Source organism: Erinaceus europaeus, chromosome 11 (assembly GCF_950295315.1).
Source record: "Erinaceus europaeus chromosome 11, mEriEur2.1, whole genome shotgun sequence".
NCBI lineage: Eukaryota > Metazoa > Chordata > Mammalia > Eulipotyphla > Erinaceidae > Erinaceus > Erinaceus europaeus.
This window is the reverse complement of record NC_080172.1, coordinates 105,188,361-105,216,345: the sequence shown is the minus strand read 5'-3', so window position 1 is coordinate 105,216,345 and position 27,985 is coordinate 105,188,361. Positions and strand designations below refer to the sequence as shown.

At 37.7% G+C, this 27,985-nt stretch overlaps 1 protein-coding gene across 6 annotated transcripts in view; it reads right to left on the bottom strand.

The window, feature by feature from the left end:
• The window catches only part of PRKACB (protein kinase cAMP-activated catalytic subunit beta), a 123,807-nt gene that overhangs the window by 5,918 nt on the left and 89,904 nt on the right, over window positions 1-27,985 (bottom strand). For all 6 annotated transcript variants that reach the window (XM_007524725.3, XM_007524723.3, XM_007524726.3 and 3 more), the window contains 5 exons: window positions 21,463-21,561; window positions 19,759-19,841; window positions 18,296-18,422; window positions 16,989-17,084; window positions 14,710-14,832 (listed from right to left, as the gene is read on the bottom strand). In XM_007524725.3, coding sequence (XP_007524787.1) covers window positions 14,710-14,832; window positions 16,989-17,084; window positions 18,296-18,422; window positions 19,759-19,841; window positions 21,463-21,561 — 528 coding nt within the window. The remainder of the gene's footprint in view (window positions 1-14,709; window positions 14,833-16,988; window positions 17,085-18,295; window positions 18,423-19,758; window positions 19,842-21,462; window positions 21,562-27,985) is intronic.

The following is a 27,985-nucleotide window of genomic DNA, read 5'->3' as shown; positions in this document are numbered from 1 at the left end:
ATATGAAAATCATTTGTATCAGTTTAAAAACATGTTCTTGTAACCACTGTTCATCAATTAAGAACTTATTTGAAGAAAAACATAAAACAAAAGGAAAAGACAAAGCTGAAGACTTTGGCTAGCTGGCTGATCTCCAGCCTTTTCATATACCCCAAATAACTGAAGATGTTGTGTATTAGCCAATCAATCAAGCACCATCCATACATTTTTGTTTAAACTTATTCTCATCTTTCAGTATGTCCATCCTTTTACTAATTTGAGTGCTGCAAAATTAAAATAGATACAACCAAGGGATATTATAAGGGGTAACTGCATCTCTGCCTCCTTATCTTTTTCTCTCATCACAACCACCTATCTATTATCCTTTTCAAACTGTCATCAAACATTTCCATTGCCTTCTTCCCCATCCTCCATGTAGGTAGGCATGTGTATATGCCTACATGGGTATTCTGATTCTGACCTCATTCTATCAAGAACACTTAGACTTCACTTCATCTAGACACACAAACAGTATTCTATGGTTATCACAGCTTCCACTTAAGATCATGCTCTAAAGGGTCAACAAATCCAATTTGGAACTCCCTGCCTTCTTCTTTTGCTGGTCAAGTGCCAAACTTCACCTTGTAACTCACATGCCTGTTTCAACTGATCTTTACAAGGAATGCATTTATTCATGTAACTTTTGTTCATGTATCTCTCTCTCTCTCTCCCTTTCTCCTTTTTTTTCTCCCTCTCCCCCAACTCCTTAAACTTCAAGAGGAGAGCCCTATCATTATGCTATTCTTGTGTTTGTAGTTCGAGAACTTATTACATCATTTCAGGTAATCTAGTCTTCATTTGGCAACTGTGTATCTTATGGAGTACTTAATATGGCAGATATTGTTTTAGGACCTGGGTAGACAGAAGTCAAACAACAGACAAAATTTCTTATCTCATGTAACTTACATCCTAGTTAGTTAGAAATGACATATTAGCTGCACAGGGCATAAAATCTATTATAAAGGAGAAGATACAAAGACATTTTATAAGTTAATTATCAGTTGCAGGACTAAAAATCAAATTTTGGGGTTTGAGATTTTTTTCTTTGTTACACCATCTCCAAACATATACTTTTGTGATCATATCATCTCCAACCATATAAATATCTTAATTTAGATTCTGACTTTCAAAAAACTAAACATACTCGACACAGTCTCTTTTGTTCTCAAAGTAGAAGTCACTAGCTTGCAAAAGTAGATTCCCTGGCAAACCTAGATGCATAACCACAGTGCTTTGAGTGGGCAAACGCTAGAAGAAGTGCTTTGAGTATGACCCTTGCGCTATTCTACAAAAAATGCCTCTCAGGTGTTTAACATCTGAAATTATTGGTAGAGCCTAAGCTGATGATGGGATTAGTATGCGGACAACTATCATGAAAGGATCTGAAATTATATCTATATGACAGCGACTGCTTTAGACACCATTATTTAACTAATAACATTTTTTTTTCCTCCAGGGTTATTGCTGGGCTCGGTGCCTGCACCATGAATCCACCGCTCCTGGAGGCCATTTTTCCCCCTTTTTTGTTGCCCTAGTTGTTGCAGCCTCGTTGCGGTTATTATTGCCATTGTTGACGTCGCTTTGTTGTTGGATAGGACAGAGAGAAATGGAGAGAGGAGGGGAAGACAGAGAGAGAGGGGGAGAGAAAGATAGACATCTGCAGACCTGCTTCACCGCCTGTGAAGCGACTCCCCTGCAGGTGGGGACCCGGGGGCTCGAACCGGGATCCTTACGCCGGTCCCTGCGCTTTGCGCCACGTGCGCTTAACCCACTGCGCCACCGCCCGACCCCCCTAATAACATTTTTTAAAGATGCAGACTTATCTGGGGATGGGGCTCTGTTGAAGAGCACAGGCTTTGCAGGCACAGAACCCCAAGAGTGACCCACCCCCCCGAAGCATATATACTGATTCTCTCATTCCCCTTTTGCTCTCATTAGATCAGTCAGCTGATCAGTCATACTCCTGGAGCTCACTTAAACTGATAGGAGCACTGGAACTCAAAATCTAGGTTCCTATCTTCAAGTGACTCACATGTATATAAAAGTCCAAGAAGCACTATTTGCGGCATTATTCACTATACAGAAGTTTTATTTTCTCTACCAGTGACAGATTAAGAAAATCATTGTAAGTAATAAGTTAAAAATCATCATCACACACGTGGAAAACTAATATTGGTGTCATGCAACTGAAGACTATGTGAAATGTGAATAAATAGCTTAATAAAAGATTTGGAGTGAACCCATAAAAATGATATCCGAAAGTCTCATTTCTACAAAACCTGTATTTCTAGAGTATAAGAGTTCATATGTTTTAGAAAAGACATATGAAATACCTTCTTCAGTTCTTAATTCGGACACAGTGACTTATTAGATGTGGGCAATGCACTTAAAATCCAACAAAACATTGAGATAAATAGATTATACCCCCATTTTATAACTAATGCAATGGATACTTGCTGAGATTAATTAATTTTCCCAATACTACAGATTGACTAGCTTCATAATATACATGTATACATATATTTTAATGATTTTATACTGTTTCTATGAGTCAATACCCTGAAAATAATTACTGGCAGGAATCTGCCAACAGACTGATATGTGTATCTTAAAAACACCTGCTGGGCATTTCCTCACAAATCCTAAGTAGAGCAAGAGCTAAAGAACACAGAGTATTCAAAAACCATACTAACTTTTAAATTAATACAATCCATATAATGGTTAAATTTCTTGCTTAGGCTTTACAGAAATAAGTTGTTTGTGGAAGATCTTTGTTTGAATAAATTTTACATGCTCGAGTTATTCACTTTTTTTTTCTTTTTAGATTTATTTTTTGAGAGAGAAAAAAAGTGATGGTCTTAAACTAGTTGAAATGTATGTATGTTTTAACTTCAGAATAAATGGTTCTCACAGGGAAAATAAGTAGTGGGAACACTTTCCTTTTATAAATAAATCCTCCTCACTTCCATGCCATGCCCTCTTCTACCTCAGAGCATCTGATAACACACATTTTCATAGTAAGCCTTGTCAATGATGACAACTGTCATATCCTTAAAGTATACAAGGGAAGGACACTGTGAAAACATTTTCCATGGTTGTTCTGAAATGTAATCAGAAATGTAGTTTATTTGTTGATTAAACTATCATAAGAGCCATGTTGATTCATCAAACTGCAATTATCAAGAACCAGAAAATAAACAAAATTATGCTGTAAGTGCAAGAAGCTTATTTTTAGCAGTTAACTTGGAAACATTTATAAAGGGAAGGATGAAAGCTACTTAAAGGGTGATTTTTATTCCTATTATAAAGCTATCTCCTTTCGCTCTCTATTTCAACCTGTCTCTATCCAAAAAAGAAAAACAGGGAATAAAAAAGGAGGTAAAGGAAAAAAAAACTAAGCAAAACAAAAATAGTTGCTGAGAGCAATGAATTCATCGTGTAGGTGGTAACCTCAGTGGCAATTAAGAAAAAAAAATTTTTTAAAGGGAATTGGGCGGTAACACAGTGAACTAAGCGCTTCACAGGTGGTGAGGCAGGTCTGCAGGTGTCTGTCTTTCTCTCCCCTCTCTGTCTTCCCTCCTCTCTCCATTTCTCTCTGTCCTATCCAACAACGACTGCATCAATAACAACAATAATAACTACAACAACAATAAAAAACAAGGGTAACAAAAGGGAAAATAAATAATAATTAAAAAAAGAATAGTGACTCAGAAAAAGGCACACTAGCAGTTGATGTAGTAAAAAGTGGCTGAATTCTGCATATATTCTAAATACAGAGACAAAAGTTTTCCTATTCATTAGCTATAGGGTGAGAATTCCAGTGTGTTTTGGTTTGAGTAACTGAAAGGTTGGCATTGACATCAACCCAGGCGTGGAAGGTGATGGGAGGAACAGATTCAGAGGCAAACAAAACATGTAGATCAGAAGGATGAGTATGGGAACTGGTATCAAAGTGATGAAACTAAATGAGACCAGTGAAACCAGTGCAGGGAAAGAGAAAAACCAACAAGACTGAGAAGGAAAGGTCTGCAACGTAGGAATTAAACTAAGATTGTGAAGTTACTGAAGCCAACTGAAGAAATGGTAAACACACCTGAACTAGGTTCTACTTCTTTGTTATGAACTAACTTTTGTGTTTGGGTAATTCTGAATCCTAATTATCTACAAAGAAAATTAAAACTAAATAAATGGACATCCATGCCACCTCAAAAATTCCTTCAAGATATTTCTTTAGTAGAAAGAACACAGAACTTCTGATCACAGCACCAGTTAGACATGCTCTGTGCTTAAGGCAAACCTTTCATCTGCCTGAGTGTCAAGGATCTCATCTCTAACATGATAACAGTATATTTCACCTGACAGGTATAAAATAATATAATTTCTACAACACTGCCATATTTCTATGCAACTTTCAGGATCCTGGAGGCATGAGCTAACTTATACCACCCCTCCGCCCTGCCTCCTGGTACCCTTTTCAATAAAAATAATAATAACCAAGAAATGGGTTTTTGAATCAAAGGAAGATTTGGGAGAAGTAGTAAAGTCTTTTATTATATTTTCAGACTGCTCAGTCTATAACAAAAAAGTCATTTGGAGAGTATAGGAATTTTTTTTTGTCTCATCTCCCACCTGTTAATTTACAAAAGAAAAAAGAATAAAAAAAAGGAAAAGAAAAGAAAACCAGCATTTTCCCTGGTACTTAAATTTAACACCCTGAGGGAGAAAATGAACAATTATTTTTTATAAAATCAACATTGTGAATATGATTCCAAACAACTGTCTCAAGTTACATTATGTAACATGTTAAACCAACTAGACCGTCTCTGACTTGAGAATATTTAATGGAATATTCTGCTTTCATCATTAGTTATAAAGACTTACATAGTTTGGCTTTAGGAGTGACTACTATTTTCCAAAAATCTGCCTTTAGGAAAATATCTTCTAAAGGGAATTCTATTTATGTTATTACAGTGTCCATATTGGGTGATTTAAATTCATTAGCTGGTTAATTGACTCATTTCCTTTAGGAAAAAGGCTCATATCAAATTTGTTCACACTAATCTTTTTTTAAATTAATTTTATTATCTTTTTGTGCTTTTGTATTTATCTGTTATTGGATAGAGACAGAGAGAAATTGAGAGAGAAGGGGGAGATAGAGAGGAAGAGAGACAGAGAGACACCTGCAGACCTATTTCACCACCTGTGAAGCGACTTCCCTGCAGGTGGGGAGCCGGGGGCTTGAACCAGGATCCTAACCAGTCCTTGCACTTTGCGCCACGTGCGCTTAACCCACTGTGCTACCTACCACCCAATGCCCTGTTTGTTGGTCATGACGCCAGGTCCCCTGCACTGCTTGATGCTGTGGCCTATTCACATAACCACTGTTTTGCCTGAGACCCGCCCTGCCTGCAGGGTACTGGTTTATCCCACTGGTTAGAACCTTCGCAACAGCTGCTATGGAAGCTTTTCTCCACCCCCTCTCCTAGCCATTTCCTTTTCTGACCTGCCACTTCTGGTTTCTAAGATATAAAGGCGTTCTCTCTGATCAATAAAGGCATTGCATTGCGTTCCTGCTCCACCAGTCCCTGGTCTCTCTGGCGAAGCTAGCCCAGTACCTATTAGTTAAGATTAGTTCACACTAATCTTAACCAGAGAAATTACTAAATTGATCTTTGAAGAAGAGGAATATTTTATTGCTATATGCCATGATATAAAAATCTATAGGTGATCAGCTTTTAGCCTGACTGGCAACCTTGCCTAGGATTTGCAAGCTAGTGAGTCAGACACTGGTCACAAGACTGGTTTATTATCCCAGGGCAATAGAATAGGTATGGAATTAACTATGGTTAAAGCTCTCCCCCTCCCCCTCACATGCACCTGTAGGAGGAAAGCTTCACAAGCAGTGGAGCAGTGGGGTGGTGAAGATGGCTGTCAGAAGCAGTAGAGTTTTATTATGCAGGCACCAAGCCCCAGTGATAACTCTAGCAGCAAGAGCAAATAAATATCCACAATCCCAGGAAAAAAATAAATCTTAGAAAAAACAAAAGCAATCAGCTCACATTTGTTAATATTTTTAAAGTATGACAGCTTTTTGGAAGCTGGGCAGGAATGCACTTGATGGAGCTCACATATTCCCATGCACAAGGATCCAAGTTGAGACCCTGGTTCCGACCTGAAGGGGTAGGAGAGCTTCACCTTCACGAGTGGTAGTTCTGGCTATTGGTGGTACCAGTCCTAGGATGATTTTTTTTCAATGAGCACAGCAAAGAGTTAAAAAAAACTGCCCTGGGGTTTATGCAAATGATAAAACTGCCTTTGCATTTTATGCAAATACTTACTAAGTACTGCTAACTATAGCCAGCACTTTTAAAGACAGCCAGTCAAAACAATGGCAGCTTATAAAAATTGCATGCTATTTTATTTATTTATTTATTTTTAGGAATTAGAACACATGTAAGAAAGAGATAACAGAGTGAATCTGAGCCTGCCGATTTTAGAAGGACCTGCTTGCAAGCCAGGTACCTGGACACTGGAGTGGTAACAGTTGCTCACAGTGACATGAATGATCCCTTAAGTGATGCGTGGCTTACTGTAACTACACTACATAAGCAATATGGTTTATTCTGAGCCTCTGTGTTTGCTCTGGGAGCCTGGGGTTTGGTATGTGAAAAGTAGAGGGTGCACACATGGCCCCTTAGTGACCAAGAATTCTCCTTGTACATATTTTAGCCACTCATGACCTTTGTGACCCACAGAAAAAAGACTTGAAAATATGCCTTCACCCCTTTTCTTTCTTTTTCTTGTTAGAGTCTTTTGATGGAATGTACGTTTCAGTGAAGGCACTCTATACAATACAAGGTATTTGATCCACAGGCAGAACTGTTCATCCTGGGACTGATCTTGGGGATACCCCAACATAGAAGGGAATAGCTGTTTGACTGCAAATCAGTCACCCTTTCTGCAAATGAGTTGTACTTTCAAGAAAAAGAAAAAAAAACATAACCAAATCTCTGATAATTTTGTATGTACATGTTTACAACTTACACTTCATAAAGCACCTCGCTATACATTTCAGATGCTCATTAACAGTGGGATATAATTTCTAGATAGTGAAGTGAAGAATTTTGATTACCTGGGTCACAAACTGTGAAATGATGGTTTTCACAATAGCTATCACTTGGCATTATTTGCAAGTACCATTTTTGAACAGAATATTACTTTTTATATTTCCAAGAGTAATGCAGCCAGATAAGAGTTGCTGTGGTGGGAGTCGGGCTGTAGTGCAGTGGGTTAAGCGCAGGTGGCGCAAAGCACAAGGACCGGCATAAGGATCCCGGTTCGAACCCCGGCTCCCCACCTGCAGGGGAGTTGCTTCACAGGCGGTGAAGCAGGTCTGCAGGTGTCTTATCTTTCTCTCCTCCTCTCTGTCTTCCCTTCCTCTCTCCATTTCTCTCTGTCCTATCCAACAACGACAACAACAATAATAACTACAACAATAAAACAACAAGGGCAACAAAAGGGAATAAATAAATAAAATAAATATTAAAAAAAAATTTTAAAAAAAAGAGTTGCTGTGGAAACCCTAACTGATTCTTGTCAAAGTATATGACACAGAGGCATGAAATTTAAAGGCTATATTCAGAAACTCAGTATATGGATAGCTAGCATGAGGCATAGTTAATACAAGAGTTAGAAGACTTTTCTATCAACTATGCATATCTCAGCTTGAACATTAATAGCATGAATAATTTGACATTTAAGTACCACCTCCTGTTTTTCTCAAGACAAAATATGTGTAGGTGTGAATCTAACAAGCTGATTGATCATCTTTGTGTGCATTTAAAAATACCACTTGAATTAAAATATTGTAATACAATATTTAACACTCTAACGTTCAATCAAATATATGTACTGTAATGAACTAACCACTATATACATTTTATTTAGCCTGGGTAACTAACTGATAGCTATAATTTTAATTATTTAACTCTTTTTTTTTTGTCACCAGGGTTATTGCTGGGCCTCAGTCTCTGCAAGATGAACTGACCACTCTTCCTGGTGGAAGAGACAGAAATTGGGATGGGAGAGGGAGAGAATGAGAGACACCTGCAGCACTGCTCCACCTCTTATGAAGCTTAGCTGCCTGCAGCCAGGGACCAAGAGCTTGAACCCAGTTCCTTGTGAGCTCTACAGAGTATGTCACCACTCAGCCCCTGATACCTATACTTTTATAACATGATTTAAGAATGGAAGATACAATTTACATAAAATATACTTTTAAATACCAATTCTCGGCGAAAAAAGTATTCTTAATATGCTATAGCATTAAAACTATTAATAATTAAATATAAATATGGAACCCACAAATAAAAGAACAAAACTGAGTATGTGATGACCTGAACAATTAGAACATTTAAAAAATATGAGTCTCCAATCTGGCTTTCACCTACTGATCAGAGAGACAATGTACTGGTACGGCAGGGAGAGACATTCTAGTTTGGACTTGAATGAAGAAACACTCGATGTTGTGAATAAGATAATATGTTCAAATAACATAGATCCTAACTATTACTTAGTGACAATATTCAGCTTTCAAGATTCTATATTAAATGAGGATTGGGAATAAGAGATAAGAGTGATTTTACATCTAGCATAGGGGAGAGATAATGTGACATCTTCAGTTAAAACAAAAATACACTACAATTGCATTTCTAAACAAAGAAAACAAACTTAGATTCCATAATAGGAGAAGTTTACATTGCCACTTTTCTAAGGTAATGGAGACTTATGCTATTTTGACTTTGGGATATAAACATTGAGATTTTTAGAAATACTGGATCCTAAATTTTAATTTGAAATTACAACATTCATAAACAGCTGAAAAAATTAACACAATATACGGTATCTAGCAAATTCAGGTGTATTCATACAGATGAAAAAAACACTTTAACTAAAGTAACTTTTTTAAATAAACAAAATTTAGTTATGTTGGCATTCTTGTTAGAAAATTTGATATAAATTCATAATAGCTAAAACCTGGAAGCAATCCAGGTGCCCAACAACAGATGAGTGGCTGAGAAAGCTGTGGTATATATATACACAATGGAATACTATGCAGCTATCAAGAACAATGAACCCACCTTCTCTGACCCATCTTGGACAGAGCTAGACGGAATTATGTTAAGTGAGGTAAGTCAGAAAGATAAAGATGAGTATGGGATGATCCCACTCATCAACAGAAGTTCAGGAAGAAGATCTGAAAGGGAAACTAAAAGCAGGACCTGATCAAATTGTTCCAGATGCCATCAGGATGCCGGCTAGGCTTCCCTGGATTGAAGACCCCATCAATGTGTCCTGGAGCTCAGCTTCCCCAGAGACACACCCTACTAGGGAAAGAGAGAGGCAGACTGGGAGTATGGACCGACCAGTCAACGCCCATGTTCAGCGGGGAAGCAATTACAGAAGCCAGACCTTCTACCTTCTGCAACCCACAATGACCCTGGGTCCATGCTCCCAGAGGGATAGAGAATGGGAAAGCTATCAGGGGAGGGGGTGGGATATGGAGATTGGGTGGTGGGAATTGTGTGGAGTTGTACCCCTCCTACCCTATGGTTTTGTTAATTAATCCTTTCTTAAATAAAAAAAAATTAAAAAAAAAGAAAATTTGATATAACAAAAATAATAAACTAGAAGCAGAGGCCAGGTGATGGTGTACCTGGTTAAGTGCACAGATTATAGTGCACAAGGACCCAGGTTCAAGCCTGGTCCCCACTTGCAAGGGGAAAGCTTTATCAATGGTGAAGCAGTGCTGCAGGTGTATTTTATGTCTCTTTCCCTCTCTAATCCCCCCATCCCTCTCAATTTCTCTCTCTGTTCAATAATAAATAAATAAACATTAGGGAAAAAAAAAGAATCTGGAAGACCACCACTCCACTTCACTACAGACAAAAGTGAACTCCAAATGGATCAAATATTTAGATGTTATGACAGAAACCATCAAAACTTAAGAGAAAAACACTGGCAGAATGTTTTCCTCTTCAATATAAGATCTCTGCCAATTCAAGTCAATGGCAAGGAAAACAAAAACAAAAATAGATCAATGGGACTAGATCAAACTGAAAAGCTTCTGCATAGCAAAAGGACTCCCTACGAAGCAGGAGAAAATCTTTATGTGTCATATAATGAGCAGAGGCTGATAAGCAAAATACACCAAGAACTCACCAAACTCAACAATAAAAGGGCAAAGAATTCCATTGAAACATGGAGGGGAAGACATGGGCAGAGTCTTCTCCAAAGAAAAGATCCAAAGGACTAGCAGATATACAAAAAAATACTCAAAGTTCCTGACGACCAGTGAAATGCAAACAGAAACAATGAGCCTGATGATCAGTGAAATGCATACAGAAACAATGAGGTACCACCTTATATTTGTGAATATGTCATATATTAGAAAAGACAGAAACAGGAGTTGGTCAGTAACACAGCGGGTTAACTGCATGTGGTGCAAAGTGCAAGGACTGGAGTAAGCATCTGGGTTCAAGCCCCCGGCTCCCCACCTGCAGGGGAGTCTCTTCATAGGCGGTGAAGCAGGTCTGCAGGTGTCTGTCTTTCTCTCCCCCTCTCTGTCTTCCCCTCCTCTCTCCATTTCTCTCTGTCCTATCCAACAACAATGGCATCAATAACAATAATAATAACTACAATAATAAAACAATAAGGGCAACAATAAATAAATATTAAACAAAGAAAGAGAGGAAAGACAGAAACACCAGCTGCTGAAGAGGCTGTGGGGGGAAAGAAACTCTCCTGCTCTGCTGGTGGGAATATAAATTGGTCCAACCCCTAGAGAAAACATCCTAGAGAGGCATCAGAACACTGGAAATGAATCTACCTTATGACTTGGCAAACTCTCTCCTGGGGATGTACCCAGGGAAAACAAAGACCTATCTGAAAACATCTACGCATGCCTATGTTCACTTCAGCACAGTCTTTAATAGCCCCAACTGGAAGCAAGCCACATGCCATGGGCAGGTGAGTGGTTAGCAGGCTGGGGGAATGGATCGACATGCCATCACCCATGTCCAGTGGAGAGGCAATTACAGAGGCCAGACCTTCCACCTTCTGCAGCCCCTAAAGATCTTTGGTTCACACTCCCAGAGAGATAAAGAAGAGGGAACCTTCCCATCAGATAAAGAGAGGACTACAAAAGTTGGATAAGGGCAAGAGACTGGCTCATTTGATAATGGTCCTTTTGGTCAATATCACATCACCTCATCATCTGGGACCCTAACCAGGATATCCTTGGATTCTCACACAAATAGGATGGGCCTCGACCTCTAATGGATCCCTCTCCCTATCACCACTGGTCACTTTCATCAGGAATGTCATCATAAGCCGTCTTGTGGGCCCTTCCTAGGACCCTACCCTTACCATAATGCAGGGATGGTGGGACAGTCCCAGGCTCCCAAGGGAGGGTGGGGGTATCCTGCTCTGCCACTCATGGAAGACTGGTCCCGAAATGAGTACAGCCTGCAATGTTCCCATGAGCTGTGAGCTCAGACCAAGAGGGACTCAGAGGATACACAGGGTCTGGTGCAATATATATATGCATGCCCTGGGTCAGGTGGATGGAAGGAAATAGTTCATTTTATCCACAGGACTTTTTTCAAGAATGAGAACTACTCACTGCACTAGTCCAACTTTCTAGACCTTTTTACTCTGACACCATTATATCAGACAATATTTTTATCCAACTTCAGGCAAGCTACTAAACTCATACAAAACTACCACAGAGGTGGGCCCTTAGAAAGATGTCTAAAATGGACTTGCTAGCTTTTTTTCCACTCTAAGATACCTCATCTCATCTGCTCTGTTCCTACTTTTTGGTTCCTGTTCATTAACCATTTTGTTTCACTTTATGTCCTTACACCAAGTTGCAGATGCTACCATGATTCCATCCTAAATTCTCTGGGCAGATGATTTCACCAATGTGTCCTGGAACCTCACCTCTCCAAAGCCTAGAAACAGGCTGCGGGTATGGATCGACCTGCCAATGCCCATGTCCAGTGGAAAAGTAATTACAGAAGCCAAAACTACTGCCTTCTACACCCCAAAAACAATCTGTGGGGAAGAAGTAATAGGAGAAAGAAGATGAGAGGGCTCTGAACTCCAGCTCCATCAGCACCCGGAGAGAGAAGAGGAAAAGGAGAGGGACACTTGGATGTAGTAATAGTGTCATGAATGGCTTAGAAGGGAAGAGAGGAAGGGACCTGGAAGAAAAAGGGGGTAGTACATAAAAATGTAGACAGACAGCAGTAGAGATGATGTTGGCCCATGTCTATAACCTTAGGGGAATTGTGGGGGCTTGCAGTGAGGAGACTTAAGATTCAGAACTCTGATGGTGAGAATGGTGTGGAATTATACAACTGTTGACATGTAACTTTATAAATCAATATTAAATGCTAAAATAAATAAATAAAAATTAAAAAAGAAATAAAGAATAGGGAACCTTCCAATGGAGGGGATGGGACACGTAACTCTGGTGATGGGAATTGAATAGAATTGTACCTTTCTTATCCTACAATCTTATCAATCATTATTAAATCAGTAGTAAAATTTTTTTAAAAGTTGTGGTACATATGTACAATGGAATACTATGTAGTCATTAGAAATGAGGAGGTCATCTTATTTGTACTATTTTGGTCAGAACTTGAAGGCATCATAATGAGTGAAATGAACCAAAAAGAGTAGGTCTAGTGATCTCATTCACAGGTGGAATTTAAGAAAAAAGTACAGTAAGGAAAAGCACAAGGTGTAGTGTATTGCATCAAAGCAAAGGACTCTGGGGAAGGAGGCAAAAGAATGGGGTAAGAGGACAGTGGGGACCTGCTGGATAAGGAGAGTGGCCGTGCTACATTGTGGAGTCTCCCAGACACCTATCAAGGGGAGAGGAGAGACTATACCTATGTGCCAAAGACGGTATTGTAAACCATTAACTAGCCTCTATTAAAAACAAACAAATACATAAAAAAATTAAACTAGAAGCAAACAAAAGTTCTCCTAAAACAGCATGGAAATATAAAAAGTCCCTAAAACTTCTCTGCAAACTGGGAGTCACGCGGGTTAAGCGCATGTGGTGCAAAGCACAAGGACTGACGTAAGGATCCCGGTTCGAGCCCCTGGCTCCCCACCTGCAGGGGATTCGCTTCACAGGTGGTGAAGCAGGTCTGCAGGTGTCTGTCTTTCTCTCCCCCTCTCTGTCTTCCCCTCCTCTCTTCACTTCTCTCTGTCCTATCCAACAACAACAATATCAATAACAACAACTACAACAATGAAAAACAACAAGGACAACAAAAGAGAAAAATAAATAAATATTAAAAAAAGAAAATTAAAAAAAAAACTTCTCTGCAATGTGATATCCATATCATATAAGCTTATTTATTTAAAGAAATACTCCAGTGGTCTGAGAGGTGGCGCAGTGATAAATCTTTGGACTCTCAAGCATGAGGTTCTGAGTTTGATCCCCGGCAGCACATGTGCCAGAGTGATGTCTGGTTCTTTCTCTTTCCTCCAGTCTTTCTCATTAATAAATAAATAAAAATAAAATAAAAATACTAAAAAATGGTCAGCTGTATCCTGCATTTTTGTACATGCTGACTATTCCAAAGACAGAAGTTATTTTATTACTGATAGTTGTACAATTGGCCTTTTAAATTGATTCTTGTTGAGAAAATGTTGTTTTACAAGACTGTTATCTCAGGCGCAATTTCATACTGACCCAAAATATGTGCTCACCCTTCCTGCCCACTGCCAGTATTTCTCTGGTGCAGAGTGCTGGGCCCTCACCATCCTGTCCCTCAAGCCCCTCTCCTCCCACCATGGTGGTTCCATACCTGCAGATACAGGCAATGGTGTGTATATGTTTCACCCTGTTTGTTCCTTTACTTTGTTTCTTAAATCCCACCTAAGATGGAGATCACTAGGCATTCCATTTTTTCCTTTTGACTTGTCTCACTTATTACAATCCCCCCACCCCAGTTCCATCCGTGTTGTAGCAAATGACAATAATTCACCTGTTCTTAATACTGAATAGTATTCCATGGTGTCTGTATACACTATACACTTTTCCTTCTCTTAAAATACACGGGGCCAGGCATTGGCACACCTGGTTTAGCACTCAGATTACAGTGCGTAAGGATGCAGGTTCAAGCCCTTGTTCCTCATCTGTAGGGATAAAGCTTCACGAGCGGTAAAGCAGGGCTGCAGGTGTCTCTCGGTCTCTCTTCCACTCTAGCTTCCCCTCCCTCCCAGCTCAATTTCTGGCTGTCTCTATCTAATAGTAAATAAAAAAAAATACTCTTAAAAAGGAAAAGAAAATTGAATGATTAAAGATTTGCGCTATGGTCTTAGAGGAATACCTGATACTAGGGCAATAATAAAGGAAACGTTTGTACTTCTTCAAATTTAGGGGAGTATTCCAGTGACATCAAATAATTCCAGTGTTCCACCATAAGCCAGAGCTGAGCTGTGCTCTGATAGCGAAGCAACACTTGCAGGGGTAGAAAGCGTAATGATCATTCATAGACTTATGCCTGAGACTCCGAACAATTTCAATTTTCAAAGCTTAAAACCCATGTACAGAAAATAATAGAGGAATAAAAACTGTGTGCTTACCTTTCCAGAAACAATCTTCTCATAAATCTGAATGGGTTGGTCTGCAAAGAATGGAGGGTATCCAGCTGCCATTTCATAGATTAACACTCCCAATGCCCACCAATCCACTGCCTTATTGTAGCCCTAAGACAGAGCAATAATAACTGTCAATCATTACTTGGCTTCCTCACAAGGAAATGAAGTCATAGATGAGTGAAAAATAAACTGCAAGCGTGATATAGTTTTAAAAATAACTGCAGAACAGCTATTCCTGATAGAATAAAAAAATGAGCAAAACCTATCAGGTCAGGTTTAGAGAAGTGGGAGACTTCTTAGATACTGGAATTGAATAGTAGGAAATAATATTCAGCTTTCTTCCTCAAAGCATTAAGAACATTATAGACAACAAAATAGCTGCGATTTAACTGGGATAATTTAGTTGGTGCTCAACAGAAGGAAGAGAATTGGACTAAATTACCTCTTAAAGTCCTTTCTAGGTCCATAATCTTATGAATCAGGTTTTTTTTTTTTTTTTGGCTTTTTGTGTGTGCATGCTTAACATCAAAAATTTTACAAAATAGTAGATATTGAACTTCATCAGTAACTAGTGGAGTTATTTCCAAATACTTTATAGTGTTGGGGTTAAGAACATAACTATACTTGAGACACAGTCACAGGGTTTTGTCAGAGCTACAAGTTTAATTCAGAACCTAAAAGAATAATAAATATTTAAATATAATTTAAAAATATTTAAGTATAGTTTCCTACAGTTACCTACTCTTGTTTATCATGTGTAAAATGTCTACAGGGAGTGTACATTCTACCAGGCACACCACCGCCCAGTCGTAAAAGGTATACTGAAAAGATAACCAGTTCTCAAGATTTGTGAGGATTTTATAAAATAAAAAGAAATTGTGTACGTAAAATGTATGCTATAACCAAATATGCAGTTCTATGGTGACTTTTAATTTAAATTGCCATTTTTCTTCAATATTTATTTATTTCCTTTTGTTGCCCTTATTGTTTTATTATTGTAGTTATTATTGTTATTGTTACTGATGTCGCTGTTGTTGGATAAGACAGAGAGAAGTCGAGAGAGGGGGAGTTGGGCGGTAGCACAGTGGATTAATTAGTACACGTGGCGCAAAGCGCAAGAACCAGCGTAAGGATCCCGGTTCGAGCCCCCGGATCCCCACCTGCCAGACTCCCTAAATTGCCATTTTTTACATTATGCTTATTAAAATTAAGATTCATAAGCATTTATAAGAAATTAGAGGACCAGAAGGTGGCATACTCAAGAGGGTGCACATATTACCATGTGCAAGGACTGGGTTCAAACATCTGTTTTCTACCTAAACAGGGGAAGTTTAATGAGTGGTGAAGTAGTGCTGCAGGCACCTCTCTCTCCTTCTCCTCTCTGTCTTCCCCTTCCCTTCTCATTTCCTCTGTCTCTAACATATATAGATATAGATATAGATATAGATATAGATATAGATATAGATATATAGATATAGATATATAGATATAAAATAAAATATCAACTATGATCAGTGTAAGCTGGCATAAAGGATTATGGGAAAAGTCGAGCATGGCCATGGAGAATATGAGCTGAGTCTCTGTTAGCAGTGTAAGCTGGCATAAAGGATTATGGGAAAGTCGAGCATGACCATGGAGAATATGAGCTGAGTTTCTGTTAGACCTTTTGTTCTTCCCTCAAAACGTTCCTACTAAATATCTTCACTACTTCGCACATTCCAAGTTTTGTCATATTTTTATCTTTAGGGATTAATATTCAAGTTACTACCTATAGTAGTAATAGTATAGTGGGGAGAGTTTTTCTTTCTTTTTTTCTGCTTCTGTATTTTTAAAAGAGAGAAACAGATATGATAGGACTAGTACTTTCAGTAACAGAAATGGGTATCAGCTCCCCCCACCCCTCTTCAAGTAAAGAGATTAGAGAGGCAGAAAGGAATGATAGAACCAAAGCCTCCTGCAGTGCGGTGCGGGGCAAAAGTAGCACACTGTCCAAGTGAGATATTCATTGCCCTTACCTTACATCTTAATTTACTGGTAAGACAAAAATCTGATTTAGAGATCATATTTATTTACATTTTTATCTTAGTTCTAGAGTTACAATTCTTAAAGGATCAGTAGTTGAGTCTCCATGATTATCTTTCAGTGGTCATGAATACATAGATTTAAGTATACAATTTGGACTAAATAAAGTTTGATCAATAAACAAAGTTCACAGTGATACACGCCTTATATTTATTCTTATAATATCAACATTATCTATATACCTTGCTGAGAATTATTTCTGGAGCCAAATATTCTGGAGTGCCACATAATGTCCATGTTCTGCCTTTAACTCTCTTGGCAAATCCAAAGTCTGTAACCTAGAAAGGGAATAATAAGCCCGTGAATCTTTATAACTTTACAATAGATGTATTTATTGTACCTAAGTAGAAAGTTAAAAGCCAGGGCTAATATTAATGCTATGGGGGGAGAGGAGGACTAAGAAACGAAGCCAATGTAATTGGGGTCAGTCCATGAAGGTCACCATTTAATGAAGTTGAAACAATCCAAACTGGAGACATTTTGCCTGACTCAAACTAAACAACAAAATGGTAAAGAAAAAAAAAAGTTTTCATTTAAAAATAAAATTATAATAAAAAAATAGAAGCATCTCTTAATCCCAATATGCATTCTGCCACCAATTACACCATCCAAAGAACAAACGCTACTGGGAAAATCTATTGATTTTGAGCTGTGTGAAAAAAGGATGCTTCTACTTCACTGGTGGCAGAAGCAGAAAGAAAATCCTACCAACAGTTCACAACTGGCAGATAAGATACTTCAGACTCTGGGTGAGGTTATTCAGGAACAATTTTAATAGTGTGACTTAGTGCCTCTGTAACTCTGGATTCCCTTGTTACATTACTTTTAAAATGAGGATGATAGAGGGGTCAGGCAGTGGCGCACCTGGGTAAGTGCACACATTTTTCATGTTCAGGGACGAGGGTTCATACCCCTAGTCACCATCTGCAGGGAGGAAGTTTCACAAATAGTAAAGCAGGGTCACTCTCTCTTCTCCCTCCCTCTCCTCTTAATTTCTCTCTGCTTTATCAGATAAAAAAAAAAATGAAGAAAGAGAAAAGAAAAAGAAGGAAAAGAAAAGGAAAAGAAAAAAATGGCCACTGGTAGTGGATCCCAGTGCAGGCACCAAGCTCCAGCAGTAACCCTGGTGGCAGAGGGGGGGGGGGGGATTATAACCTAGCATTAGAAAAGAGGTGATCCAGAGAAAACACTTGGAGTCATGTCTAGAATTAAGTGAATATACACAAATTTAACTATTAGTATTTCTTTATGCAAGAGCCTTTGCTTAGTGACAGATTATGGTGATAAAAGTAGCCTAAATCCTTGATGGAATTTTTTCTTTATACAGTAACAACAGAAATATAAGGTCAATTTAAGCTATCAGGAAGAAATAACTATCTCCCACAAAGGAAAAAAAAAATCCAATAGTTGTAGTTTTGGTTAAATACATACAGCTACTTACATAGTATTTTCTCAAATGTATTATATATAAGGTTTGCAAAAGTCATACCTGAATATAACCTTGGTGGTCAATCAAGAGATTTTCAGGCTTTAGATCTCTGTAGATGAGGTCTAGTGAATGGAGGTATTCAAATGTTAGCACTATCTGAGCTGCATAGAATCGTGCATGGGGTTCACTACAAAGAAACAGACATTCATTTTCTGTAAAAATGAGTTACCACACAGTCATTAGTAGATCACATAAAAATCAATATGGAGTAGCAGTAATGGTGGAAGCTGAAAATACTTCTCCTTAAAGATATGCAAAGAATCTAATTTTAAAGAACCTACTGAATCTCTGAGTCATACTACAAAATATTTAATATGCTTAATGATATGCATCATAGGCTGAAGGAAAACAAAACTTCATTTGTCATGTATAATTATTATTGTCCACATTAGCAGATAGTGAAAACCTGGTGTACCCTTGTAATTACATCTAACTTTGAGCCTCTGCGAAAAGTAAATATGCCAGTTGGACTATCTATAGGACCACTGTAACTATTTAACAGACTACATCTATTTCACAAATTTAAAGTGCTTTAAGGAGATATAACAATACTAAAGCTCTTTAACTAGTAATTTACAGATTACTGTCATTTTATCCAGGACTGTGCTCTTACTAAAAAGTCATCACAGACAAAAAAAATCATAGAACATTGATAAGGAATAACAACATTCATAAACCCAACTAAAAACCAAAGATAAGAGTCTTGATGTCTGGATTTTCAAAGCTTCTATTATGCATGGCTACACAGATATAATCTTTATGTTTGTGTTGACACACAGTTTTTATATGGATAGACTAGATCAAATGATTCTACATAATTGAGTCGAGCAAGAACTTTAAAATTCATGCACAACCTGTTTTCAAAATCTCACCACTAAAATATCATTATCTTTTCTATACATTCCTTTTTAATTTCATTATCACACAAATGTCTTTTCAAGAACTATATTCAGATCTGTTTATAAACTATTGGTGTGTTTACATTCAATTAGTTTCTACATTTTCTGGAAATTTCTATTTTTTAATGAGTTTTTAAAAAATCATTTATTATTGGATAGAGACAGAAGTTGAGAAGGGAAGGGGAGGTAGGGAAGAAAAGAGACAGAGAGACATCTGTAGCCCTGCTTCACCACTTGTGAAGCTTTCCCCCCCACAGATGGGGACCAGGGTCTATACACACTGTAATGTGCACTTAACCAGGTACACCACCACCTGGCCCCCAAATTTCTCAAATAATTATATTATACAATACCTTCCAATGATAAAATATTTAAATTGGTCTCACAGTGTTTTTATTTGACTTTTAAAATTCAGTACTGTGTGGTCTCTTATTAATATTCTACGTAATTCTTAATATAGTTAAATATAACAACATAGCTTTTTAGAATCAGCATTAACTTATGAAGTTCTTTAAAACAAATATACAACACATGAAGACCTGACAAAGATAAAGCATTAGTTACCTGAACCTTCCAATTCTTCTTAGATGTGAGAACATTTCACCCCCAGGGACATATTCCATAACCATGTATAAGTTAGAATTATCCTACAAATAAATAAAAATATGAAAAAATAGTTGTAAAACCTAGGTTGTTTCTCAAGAAAACATTTTAAGATAATATCCTGTTCAATTAGAAAGAAAGAAATATTCCACTTAACATCACTAACATTAGCAAACAGGGAATAAATGAGAAATGGTCTAGCTTTCCTATACTGGCAAATTTATGTATTTTCCCCTCAGTGTACCTGCCACAAATTAGTCTGGGATTTGAGCTAGAGCTGCCTGTGCAGGTAGCACTTCATTCACAAATGATTAAAGACTGCAGCAATGATCTAATGCTAAATGGTTATCTGTTATCTTTGGCAGATGGAAGGTGGGGACAAAGAACTTTTGTGGTGGGTAAAGTGTGGAACACTTACAAGTAATTCATAAAAAATAGTAAAGATACTTATATCTTCCGTACTAAACTAGGTTAGAGAGATTAATGATTTTAACATCATCCTAAATATACTGATTCTCAGCTGCCTAAGATAATAAAGGGAAGAGAAGGGCCTGGTAGTGGTGCATGAGACTAAGCATACATTACCACTTGTGAGGACCCATGTTTTTTTTTGTTTGTTATTTATTTACTTACTTATTTATTTACTTATTTATTTACTTACTTATAAAAAAGGAAACACTGACAAAACCATAGGATAAGAGGGGTACAACACACAATTCCCACCACCAGAACTCTATATCCCATCCCCTCCCTTGATAGTTTCCCTATTCTTTAACCCTCAGGGAGTATGGACCCAAGATCATTGTGGGCTGCAGAAGGTGGAAGCCTCCATTCCCCATCTACAGGAGGGAAGCTTCACGAGAGGTGAAGCAAGTACTGCAGATGTCTCTCTGTCTCTCTGTCTCTCTTCCTTTCTATCTTCTCTTCCCCTCTCAATTTATCTCTGTCCTATTAAATAAAGAAGAAAAAAAAAAGGAAAAGATGACCACTGGGAGCAGTGGATTCATCAAGCAGGCACAAAACCCCAGTAATAAATCTAGTGGCAATAAATAATAATAATAAAATTAAAATTAACTTTTAAAGGGTTAAAAAAAGAATAAAGGAGGGAAAAAGAAAGTGTTAAAATGATTCACATGAACAAATATTGCAGAGATGGCAAGAATCATTTCAGAGCTAAAAAGTTCTCAATCTTAAGATCAATCTTCTTTAACTTTCTGGGGCACTCGAGTAGAAGGGTATAAGTCAGTCTGTCTTATATATGTGAAAAAAACTAGACTATATGACACTAAGGAAAGGGAAACTGTGAGATTTTCCTTTTAAACCTTTTCTGCCAAAATCTCACAATTTTCCTTTCCTTAGTGGCATATAGTTTAGTCTTTTCAATATGGGTGTATCCATTTGCATAAGTGTAAGACTGCTTAATAACATTTCACTATGGGTTTTGATTAAGTTAAACTATCTGATTTTATAACACCATTCCCCGATGAGAGCCAAACTCTTCCAACTTTTGAAAATGTGTAAGCCTAAATTTATAAGTATTGTTGGATCTAATACATTAACTCTTCATGTATTTCTGTTTGGTTTGTTCATATTGTCTGGTCTAGAATCCTATTTCAGAAAACAGATGATGTCAATACACTTTATTTGGTTATTGATAAAATTTACCTTAAATGAATACTCCAGTCTAACAAGAAAAGGAAAATTCACTGCCTGTAATATCCTTTTCTCATTCAGTGTATGCTCTATTTGCTTCAGTTTAACAACCTGTAATTAAAAGATAGAGTTACTGTGGTTGAACAAAAATTTAAATTTATTATAATTTAAAATAAAAATATCTTCCATACACTAATGAACTTGGATAAAAGGAACTGATAGAATTAGATAAACATGACAGTAAGTACCAACTTGACTTAACAAATGATGCACAAAAACAAGCAAACAAACAAAAAAAAAATTAACAACTGGATTTAAAATGTGGTTCTAAGAAGGCCAACTATGTCAGTGCACTGCTTTGCCATGTGCTGAAACCAGGTTAGAATCTTATCTCTAGTGCAGTGAAAGAAGCTTTAGTGCTGTGGGGTATCTCTGTCTCTGTCTCTGTCTCTGTCTCTGTCTCTGTCTCCCCTTTTCTGTATTGCTCTATCTTGTAGAAAAAGAGCGGGGGCGGGGTGGGAAGAGAAACAGTATTTTAGTCAAGAAGCAAGAGACTCTTTGTCAGTTAGTTAAAATATATGAAAATAGTAATTGGCTCCCAATGTTTATATTGCACTGAAAGAGCTGGTACAAATCACTACACTATTAGGCATTGATTTCAAATCTTCTGAAGGAATCTTTGCAACAAAATTAATATCTGAAGTCAAATACTGTATAGTACATGAAAGGCAGTAGGCAAAAATGAACAATGTATTTATTTCATAATACTCGGATAAACAGGAAAACAAATCCCAAAGATTAAATTGCATAGTCACAAAAGAAGACATAAAAAATTAATTCAATTTCTTCTTAGTCAAGTATCACAAGGGGAAAGTATGTTATTTAGACTTCATAAAGATGGGTTCTATCTTACATGTAATTCTATTCTGAATTTAAGAAAAGGTGACCTTGCAAAGACATAAGCAGTTGTTTTCTATGTGTGAAAAACATTAAAAGGTATCATTCTTTCAGGTTAGATGTCTACTATCACTGTGGTAAACACAGAATTTAAGAAGCTGACCAAGAAAGAGAAAGGTCATAAAAGTTATTATGCAGTTAACAGTGTGTGAAGTTACAAGCATACAAATAATACTTAGCTAAGAATAACTAAGTGGGAAGATATTTTCTTTTTTAAAAAAATTATTTATTTTCCCTTTTGTTGTCCTTGTTTTTTATTGTTGTTGTAGTTATTATTGGTGTTGTTACTGGTGTCGTCATTGTTAGATAGGACAGAGAGAAATGGAGAGAGGAGGGGAAGACAGAGGGGGGGAGAGAAAGACAGACATCTGCAGAACTGCTTCACTGCCTGTGAAACAACTCCCCTGCAGGTGGGGAGCTGGAGGCTTGAACCAGGTTCCCCATGTCATTGCGCTTTGCACCACATACACTTAACCCACTGTGCTACCCGCCTGACTCCCAGGAAGATATTTTCTAATCTGAACCTTCAACTCAATCAGCTTTGTGACTTTCTTGATGTTAGCTGTTGGGAAACTGTGAGGATGTGGTAGAGCCTGGTAGGGCCTGACCTGAGGAGTGTGTCTATCCTGTCAGACTCTCTCTCTACCAAGAGGCTGAGCAAGAAGGGACAGGAGTAACCCCAAAGGTTTGCCCCATCTTATCAGACTCCCTGCCTCAAAAAGCACCCTGTATTCCTGATACTATGGCCTGCTCCCTTATTGTCTACATAATCATTGTTTTGCCTGAAAGATCTCCACCCATTCCATTAATTTGATCTATCTTCTTTCTACCCTCATACCCTCCCTGCCTGCAGGATATTATTATTTACCCTACTAGTTAAAACCCTCACAACAGTTGCTAAGGAAATTACCTTTCCCAGCCCCTTCTGCCTTTCTCCGCCCCTTCCCAAACCATGTCAAGCCATTTCCATTTCCGACTTGCCACGTCCAGGTCTGACCTTTAAAAGCCTGGGCTCCCTGATCAATAAAGAATCAAACTGCCTCAATGTCACGAGCTCTGTTCATGAGTCATCTCCCTTGCATCGCTGAGTGAGTAGCAGCCCAGGCTGGCTCCAGTAGTGTTCTCTCCAACCCAGAGAGTACGCGCCCAGGAACAGGCACCCTCATGCTAGCCTGGCAGTTAGCTTAGGTTTTTAATTTATAAGATGTAATAGATTGATACTACCTATATTCTAAATAGTGACAGATACAATTAGATCAAATTTAACATAATTTAATTATATTACAGCTGAAGAATTACTTGTGATTTCTTAGTATAGCCCTTTTTAGCAGATTCAAGTTCATAAAAAAACCAAAAAACAAAAACACTGAGTGCAAGGTACAGAGCTTTGCCACACATCCCCTCTCCATACACAAGCATGGTCTCATCATCATCAAGATTTCCCACTAGGGAGACCCACTGACATCATTATTATCCAGAGTCCAGTTTACATTAAGCCTTCTTTATCTCTTTTTGAGGAACCAGATCCTTACGCGTGCATGATCACAGTATTTCCATGCTGACTTTTTACATTCAGACAGGGAGAGCAAGTTCAAGATAATGAAAGAGAGAGGAGAGACACCACAGCAAAGAGGCTGTGGACGATGATGCCAGAGTACTCCCATGTGGTCTGTGGTTTATACCGGGGCTGTGCATCAAGTATGGAGTTTCCCCAGTAAGCATCTCTCCAGTCTTACATTACATTTATCTCTTACTGCTGTACGCTCCTTGGGTTTGGTAAATGTATACACTTGTACACACTTTTGAAATGCCACATGCAGAGTAGTCTCAATGCCCTGAAATTTCTCCAGGCCCCATCTATTGATTCCTCCTTACCTACTAACTCCAGGCAACCACTTAGCTTTTGTCTCCACAGTTTTCCCTTTACTGGAGGATCAAATAGTTGGAATCCTCCAGTGTACAGTCTTTTCAATTTGGCTACTATCACTTAAATATTCATTTAAGGTTCCTCAACTGTTCATCTCTTGATCTATCATTTTTTTTAAGTGTTGAATGATGTTCAGTTACCTGAATGTACCACAGCTTTCTACTCTTTGTATATTATGTTATAGCAAGTTTTAGTTATTCTTGACAATCTGGCACCTTGTGAAATCTGTAATGAAAACAGAAAGGCTTTCTACATTATGGCCCTAAGCCAAAAGTGAGAAAGAGAAAGAGAGAGAACAGTCAAAAATAGAAATGGATCTAACATACACAAACTGGCAAAGCATCAATGCTCAGTTCATTTAAATGTGTGTATCCACCATATGGAGGCATAATAATAAGTGCAATAGAGATAAAGACAAGAAAGAACTTGTCCTTATGTTGCTAGAAATCTATTTGTAACTAGGATCCATGAATACTTGAATAGTAATACATGAACAATTGCAAATTCATCACAATACCATAAGTGTTCAATGGATAATATTTACATTAAGCCTCATATAATATTTCTGAATCTTAGATTCTTTGTCAACAAAATTTTGATAAAAATAATTTACTTTCACACTTGGCACAAAGGAAAATTCAAAAACTGTCATTGTTATTATACTACACACACACACACACACACACACACAGAAGATAAGGGGTTGGGGAGGTAGCATAATGGCTATGCAAAAAGATTTTCATGCCTTAGGCATCAGTGGGCCCAGGTTCAATCCCTAGTACCACCATAAGCCAGAGCTAAGCAGTGCTCTGGTATTTAAAAAAAAAAAAAAAGGAGTGTAGGGGAGACAGCATAATGTTAATGCAAAAAAGTCTTTCATGCCTGAGGCTCCAACGTTCGAGTTTCAATCCCTGGCACCATCATAAACCAGAGCTGAACACTACTCTTGTCTTGATCTCTCTCTTTCTTTCCTTCCTTCTCTGTATCTTTCTCTTTTTTCTTTCTATATCTCTCTCATGAAAATAAAATAAATATATGCATATATATTTTTAAACTGATGAGAAGTCACCTGGGTCTTACAGATGAGTAGTTTATAAAGGTTAGGGGAAAATAGAGTACAGTCAATATTAATACCGAGAACCATTAGCTGAAGAGGGAAAGATAAGCCTGAGTTATAGTTTCACTTAGCTACAGCACAGAACAATGCTTCTAAATACATAGTAGTGGAATATTCTTTATTTCTTAACATTTCTGTGACATACGTTATATATTATATGTATTATTTGTTAATGTTTAGGCAAATATTTGAGGAGATATTAGTAATTAAGATTGGCCTTAGATAATCACATACTCAACTATCCCACCCAGCATAGCACTTTATTCTCCTATACATCAAATTTCAATCACAGAAATTGTGAACAGTAGACACTCGGAGGAATAGGTACCAACACAACGGCATTCAAAAGAAAATTAGGAAGGTAGGAAAGTAGGCTATAAAGTTCTGTCTTCATTTAATAAATATCAGAATGATTTTTGAATGTGTGAATGAAAATGTGATATGGTGAGAAAAATTTGGGGGCTATGAGGAGATAATAAAGGGTAAAATGTGTCAGGTGTCATTGTGAAAGTCCAGTCAACAGTAAGGAGAGGTCATACGAAGTGGTAGAAAAAAATCTTAGGGCACAGTAAATTCATTTTAAAGAAGAAACCAGCAAGAAATAGATGCGCAGAAGTTAGATAGGCCTAGGTCAAATTCTTGGTTCATTTTATTACATTTGTACATCTACTTAGAAATACTACTGGGATCGGGCAGTAGCGTAGCTGGTTAAGTGCACATGGCGCCAAGCGAAAGGACCAGCATAAGGATCCTGGTTCGAGCCCTTGGCTCCCCACCTGCAGGGGAGTCGTTTCACAGGTGGTGAAGCAGGTCTGGAGGTGTCTATCTTTCTCTCCCCTCTCTCTCTGTCTTCCCCTCCTCTCTCCATTTCTCTCTGTCCTATCCAACAACAATGACAACATCAATAACAACAATAACTATAACAACAATAAAAAACAAGGTCAACAAAAGAGAAAATAAATAAATTTTTTAAAAAAGAAATACTACTTAAATGAAGAAAAGCATACAGAAGTCAAAAAGAGTTCACTAAACTACCTGTAATTTTGTAACTTAGTATGGAGCATTATCTTCTTGCTTTTAGCAAATTAAAAGGAAACTTGAGAAATTCAGAAGATAAAATGCTTTTTTTTGGTTCTAATTATGAATAGCTCCAGAACACAATGCAATAGAATTGACTGCCAATGGAAGCGATTCTTCTCAAAAATACTTTTGCATCATGATTCATCCATAGCTAATCTACAAAATAACTTAACGAGTCACTGTTCCACAAAAAAAAGGTATTAAGATTTTACTTTAGAGCAGAAAATGGCATATTTTTCCATCCCTTTAATATTTGTATGACCAAGGCACATGCTATAAACAGTAATATTTTAATGACAGGTTTAGTAGAATATGAAAGTCTTAAGTGTTTTGTTGTTCTGCTACCTACAGTAGTAAACAAATCACTTATCTCCTTTGAAATTCAACTGAAATTAAAATGTATTTATATTAAGACTATCAATTATAAGAATGAAAATTGAATACAACAATAAAATTATTTGAAGGTGTCAACAGGAAGTTGTTCTAGTGCATTTGTTTAACCGCCTAATTGGCAGAGTGGGGCTAGTGCACAATTTGCAAGTGTGAGGTCCTGAGTTTGATTCCTAGCACTATTTGTGATAGGGCGATGCTTTGGTTCTCTCTTGAATTAATAAACAAATCTTCAGAAATAGTACAACTAGAGTAGATGGTTGGTAGTACACTTGACAGAGCCCACACATTACCACAGGCTAGAGCCTGGGCCCCCACCTGAAGGGGAGATGCGTCACCAGTGATTAAACAGTGCTGTAGATATCTTTCTTCCTCTCTTCTTCCCTCCCCTCTCAATTTCTGTCTCTACCAAAAAGAAAAATGGGAAAAATAATGGCCACCAGGAACTTTGGATTTGCCCTGCAGGTACTAACAATAACCCTAGTGGCAATAAAAATATATAATAGCAGTTTTAAAAAATAGTTCAACCGGGCGCACACATGCCTCTGGATAGGTGTTTTTGTGGTTTCTGAGTAGAAGAATGGATAAAGAAGATAAAGAAGATGTGATACATTCCTCTACAATGGAATATTACTCAGCTGTGAGAAAGATGAGATTCGGGCCTACAGGATGGCTCATTTGGATAGTATATGCTTGCTTTGTGTCATGGGCACAACCCAGGAAACTTTGGTATTGTGGTGTCTTTCTGTCTGTCTTTATTTTTCTATCTGGGGAGAAATAAAAAGTCGACCAGCAGCAGGGATGACAACAACAACAACAACAACGACAACAACAAAGAAAGTCGAGCTCTTCTCTTTTGCTACAATATGGAGAGAATGATGCTAACTGAAATAAGCCAGGAGGAGATGATCAAATTTTAGATGACTCACTTGTATGTGGAAACCTAAGAAACAAAGCAAGGGAAAAATAGGTTGAAGCATTAATAAACTCTTAGTTTATACCAGGAGAATATAAGTCTGAGGATACTAACAGAGAGTGGGTGGTTGGAGGAGGAGGGTTGGAGA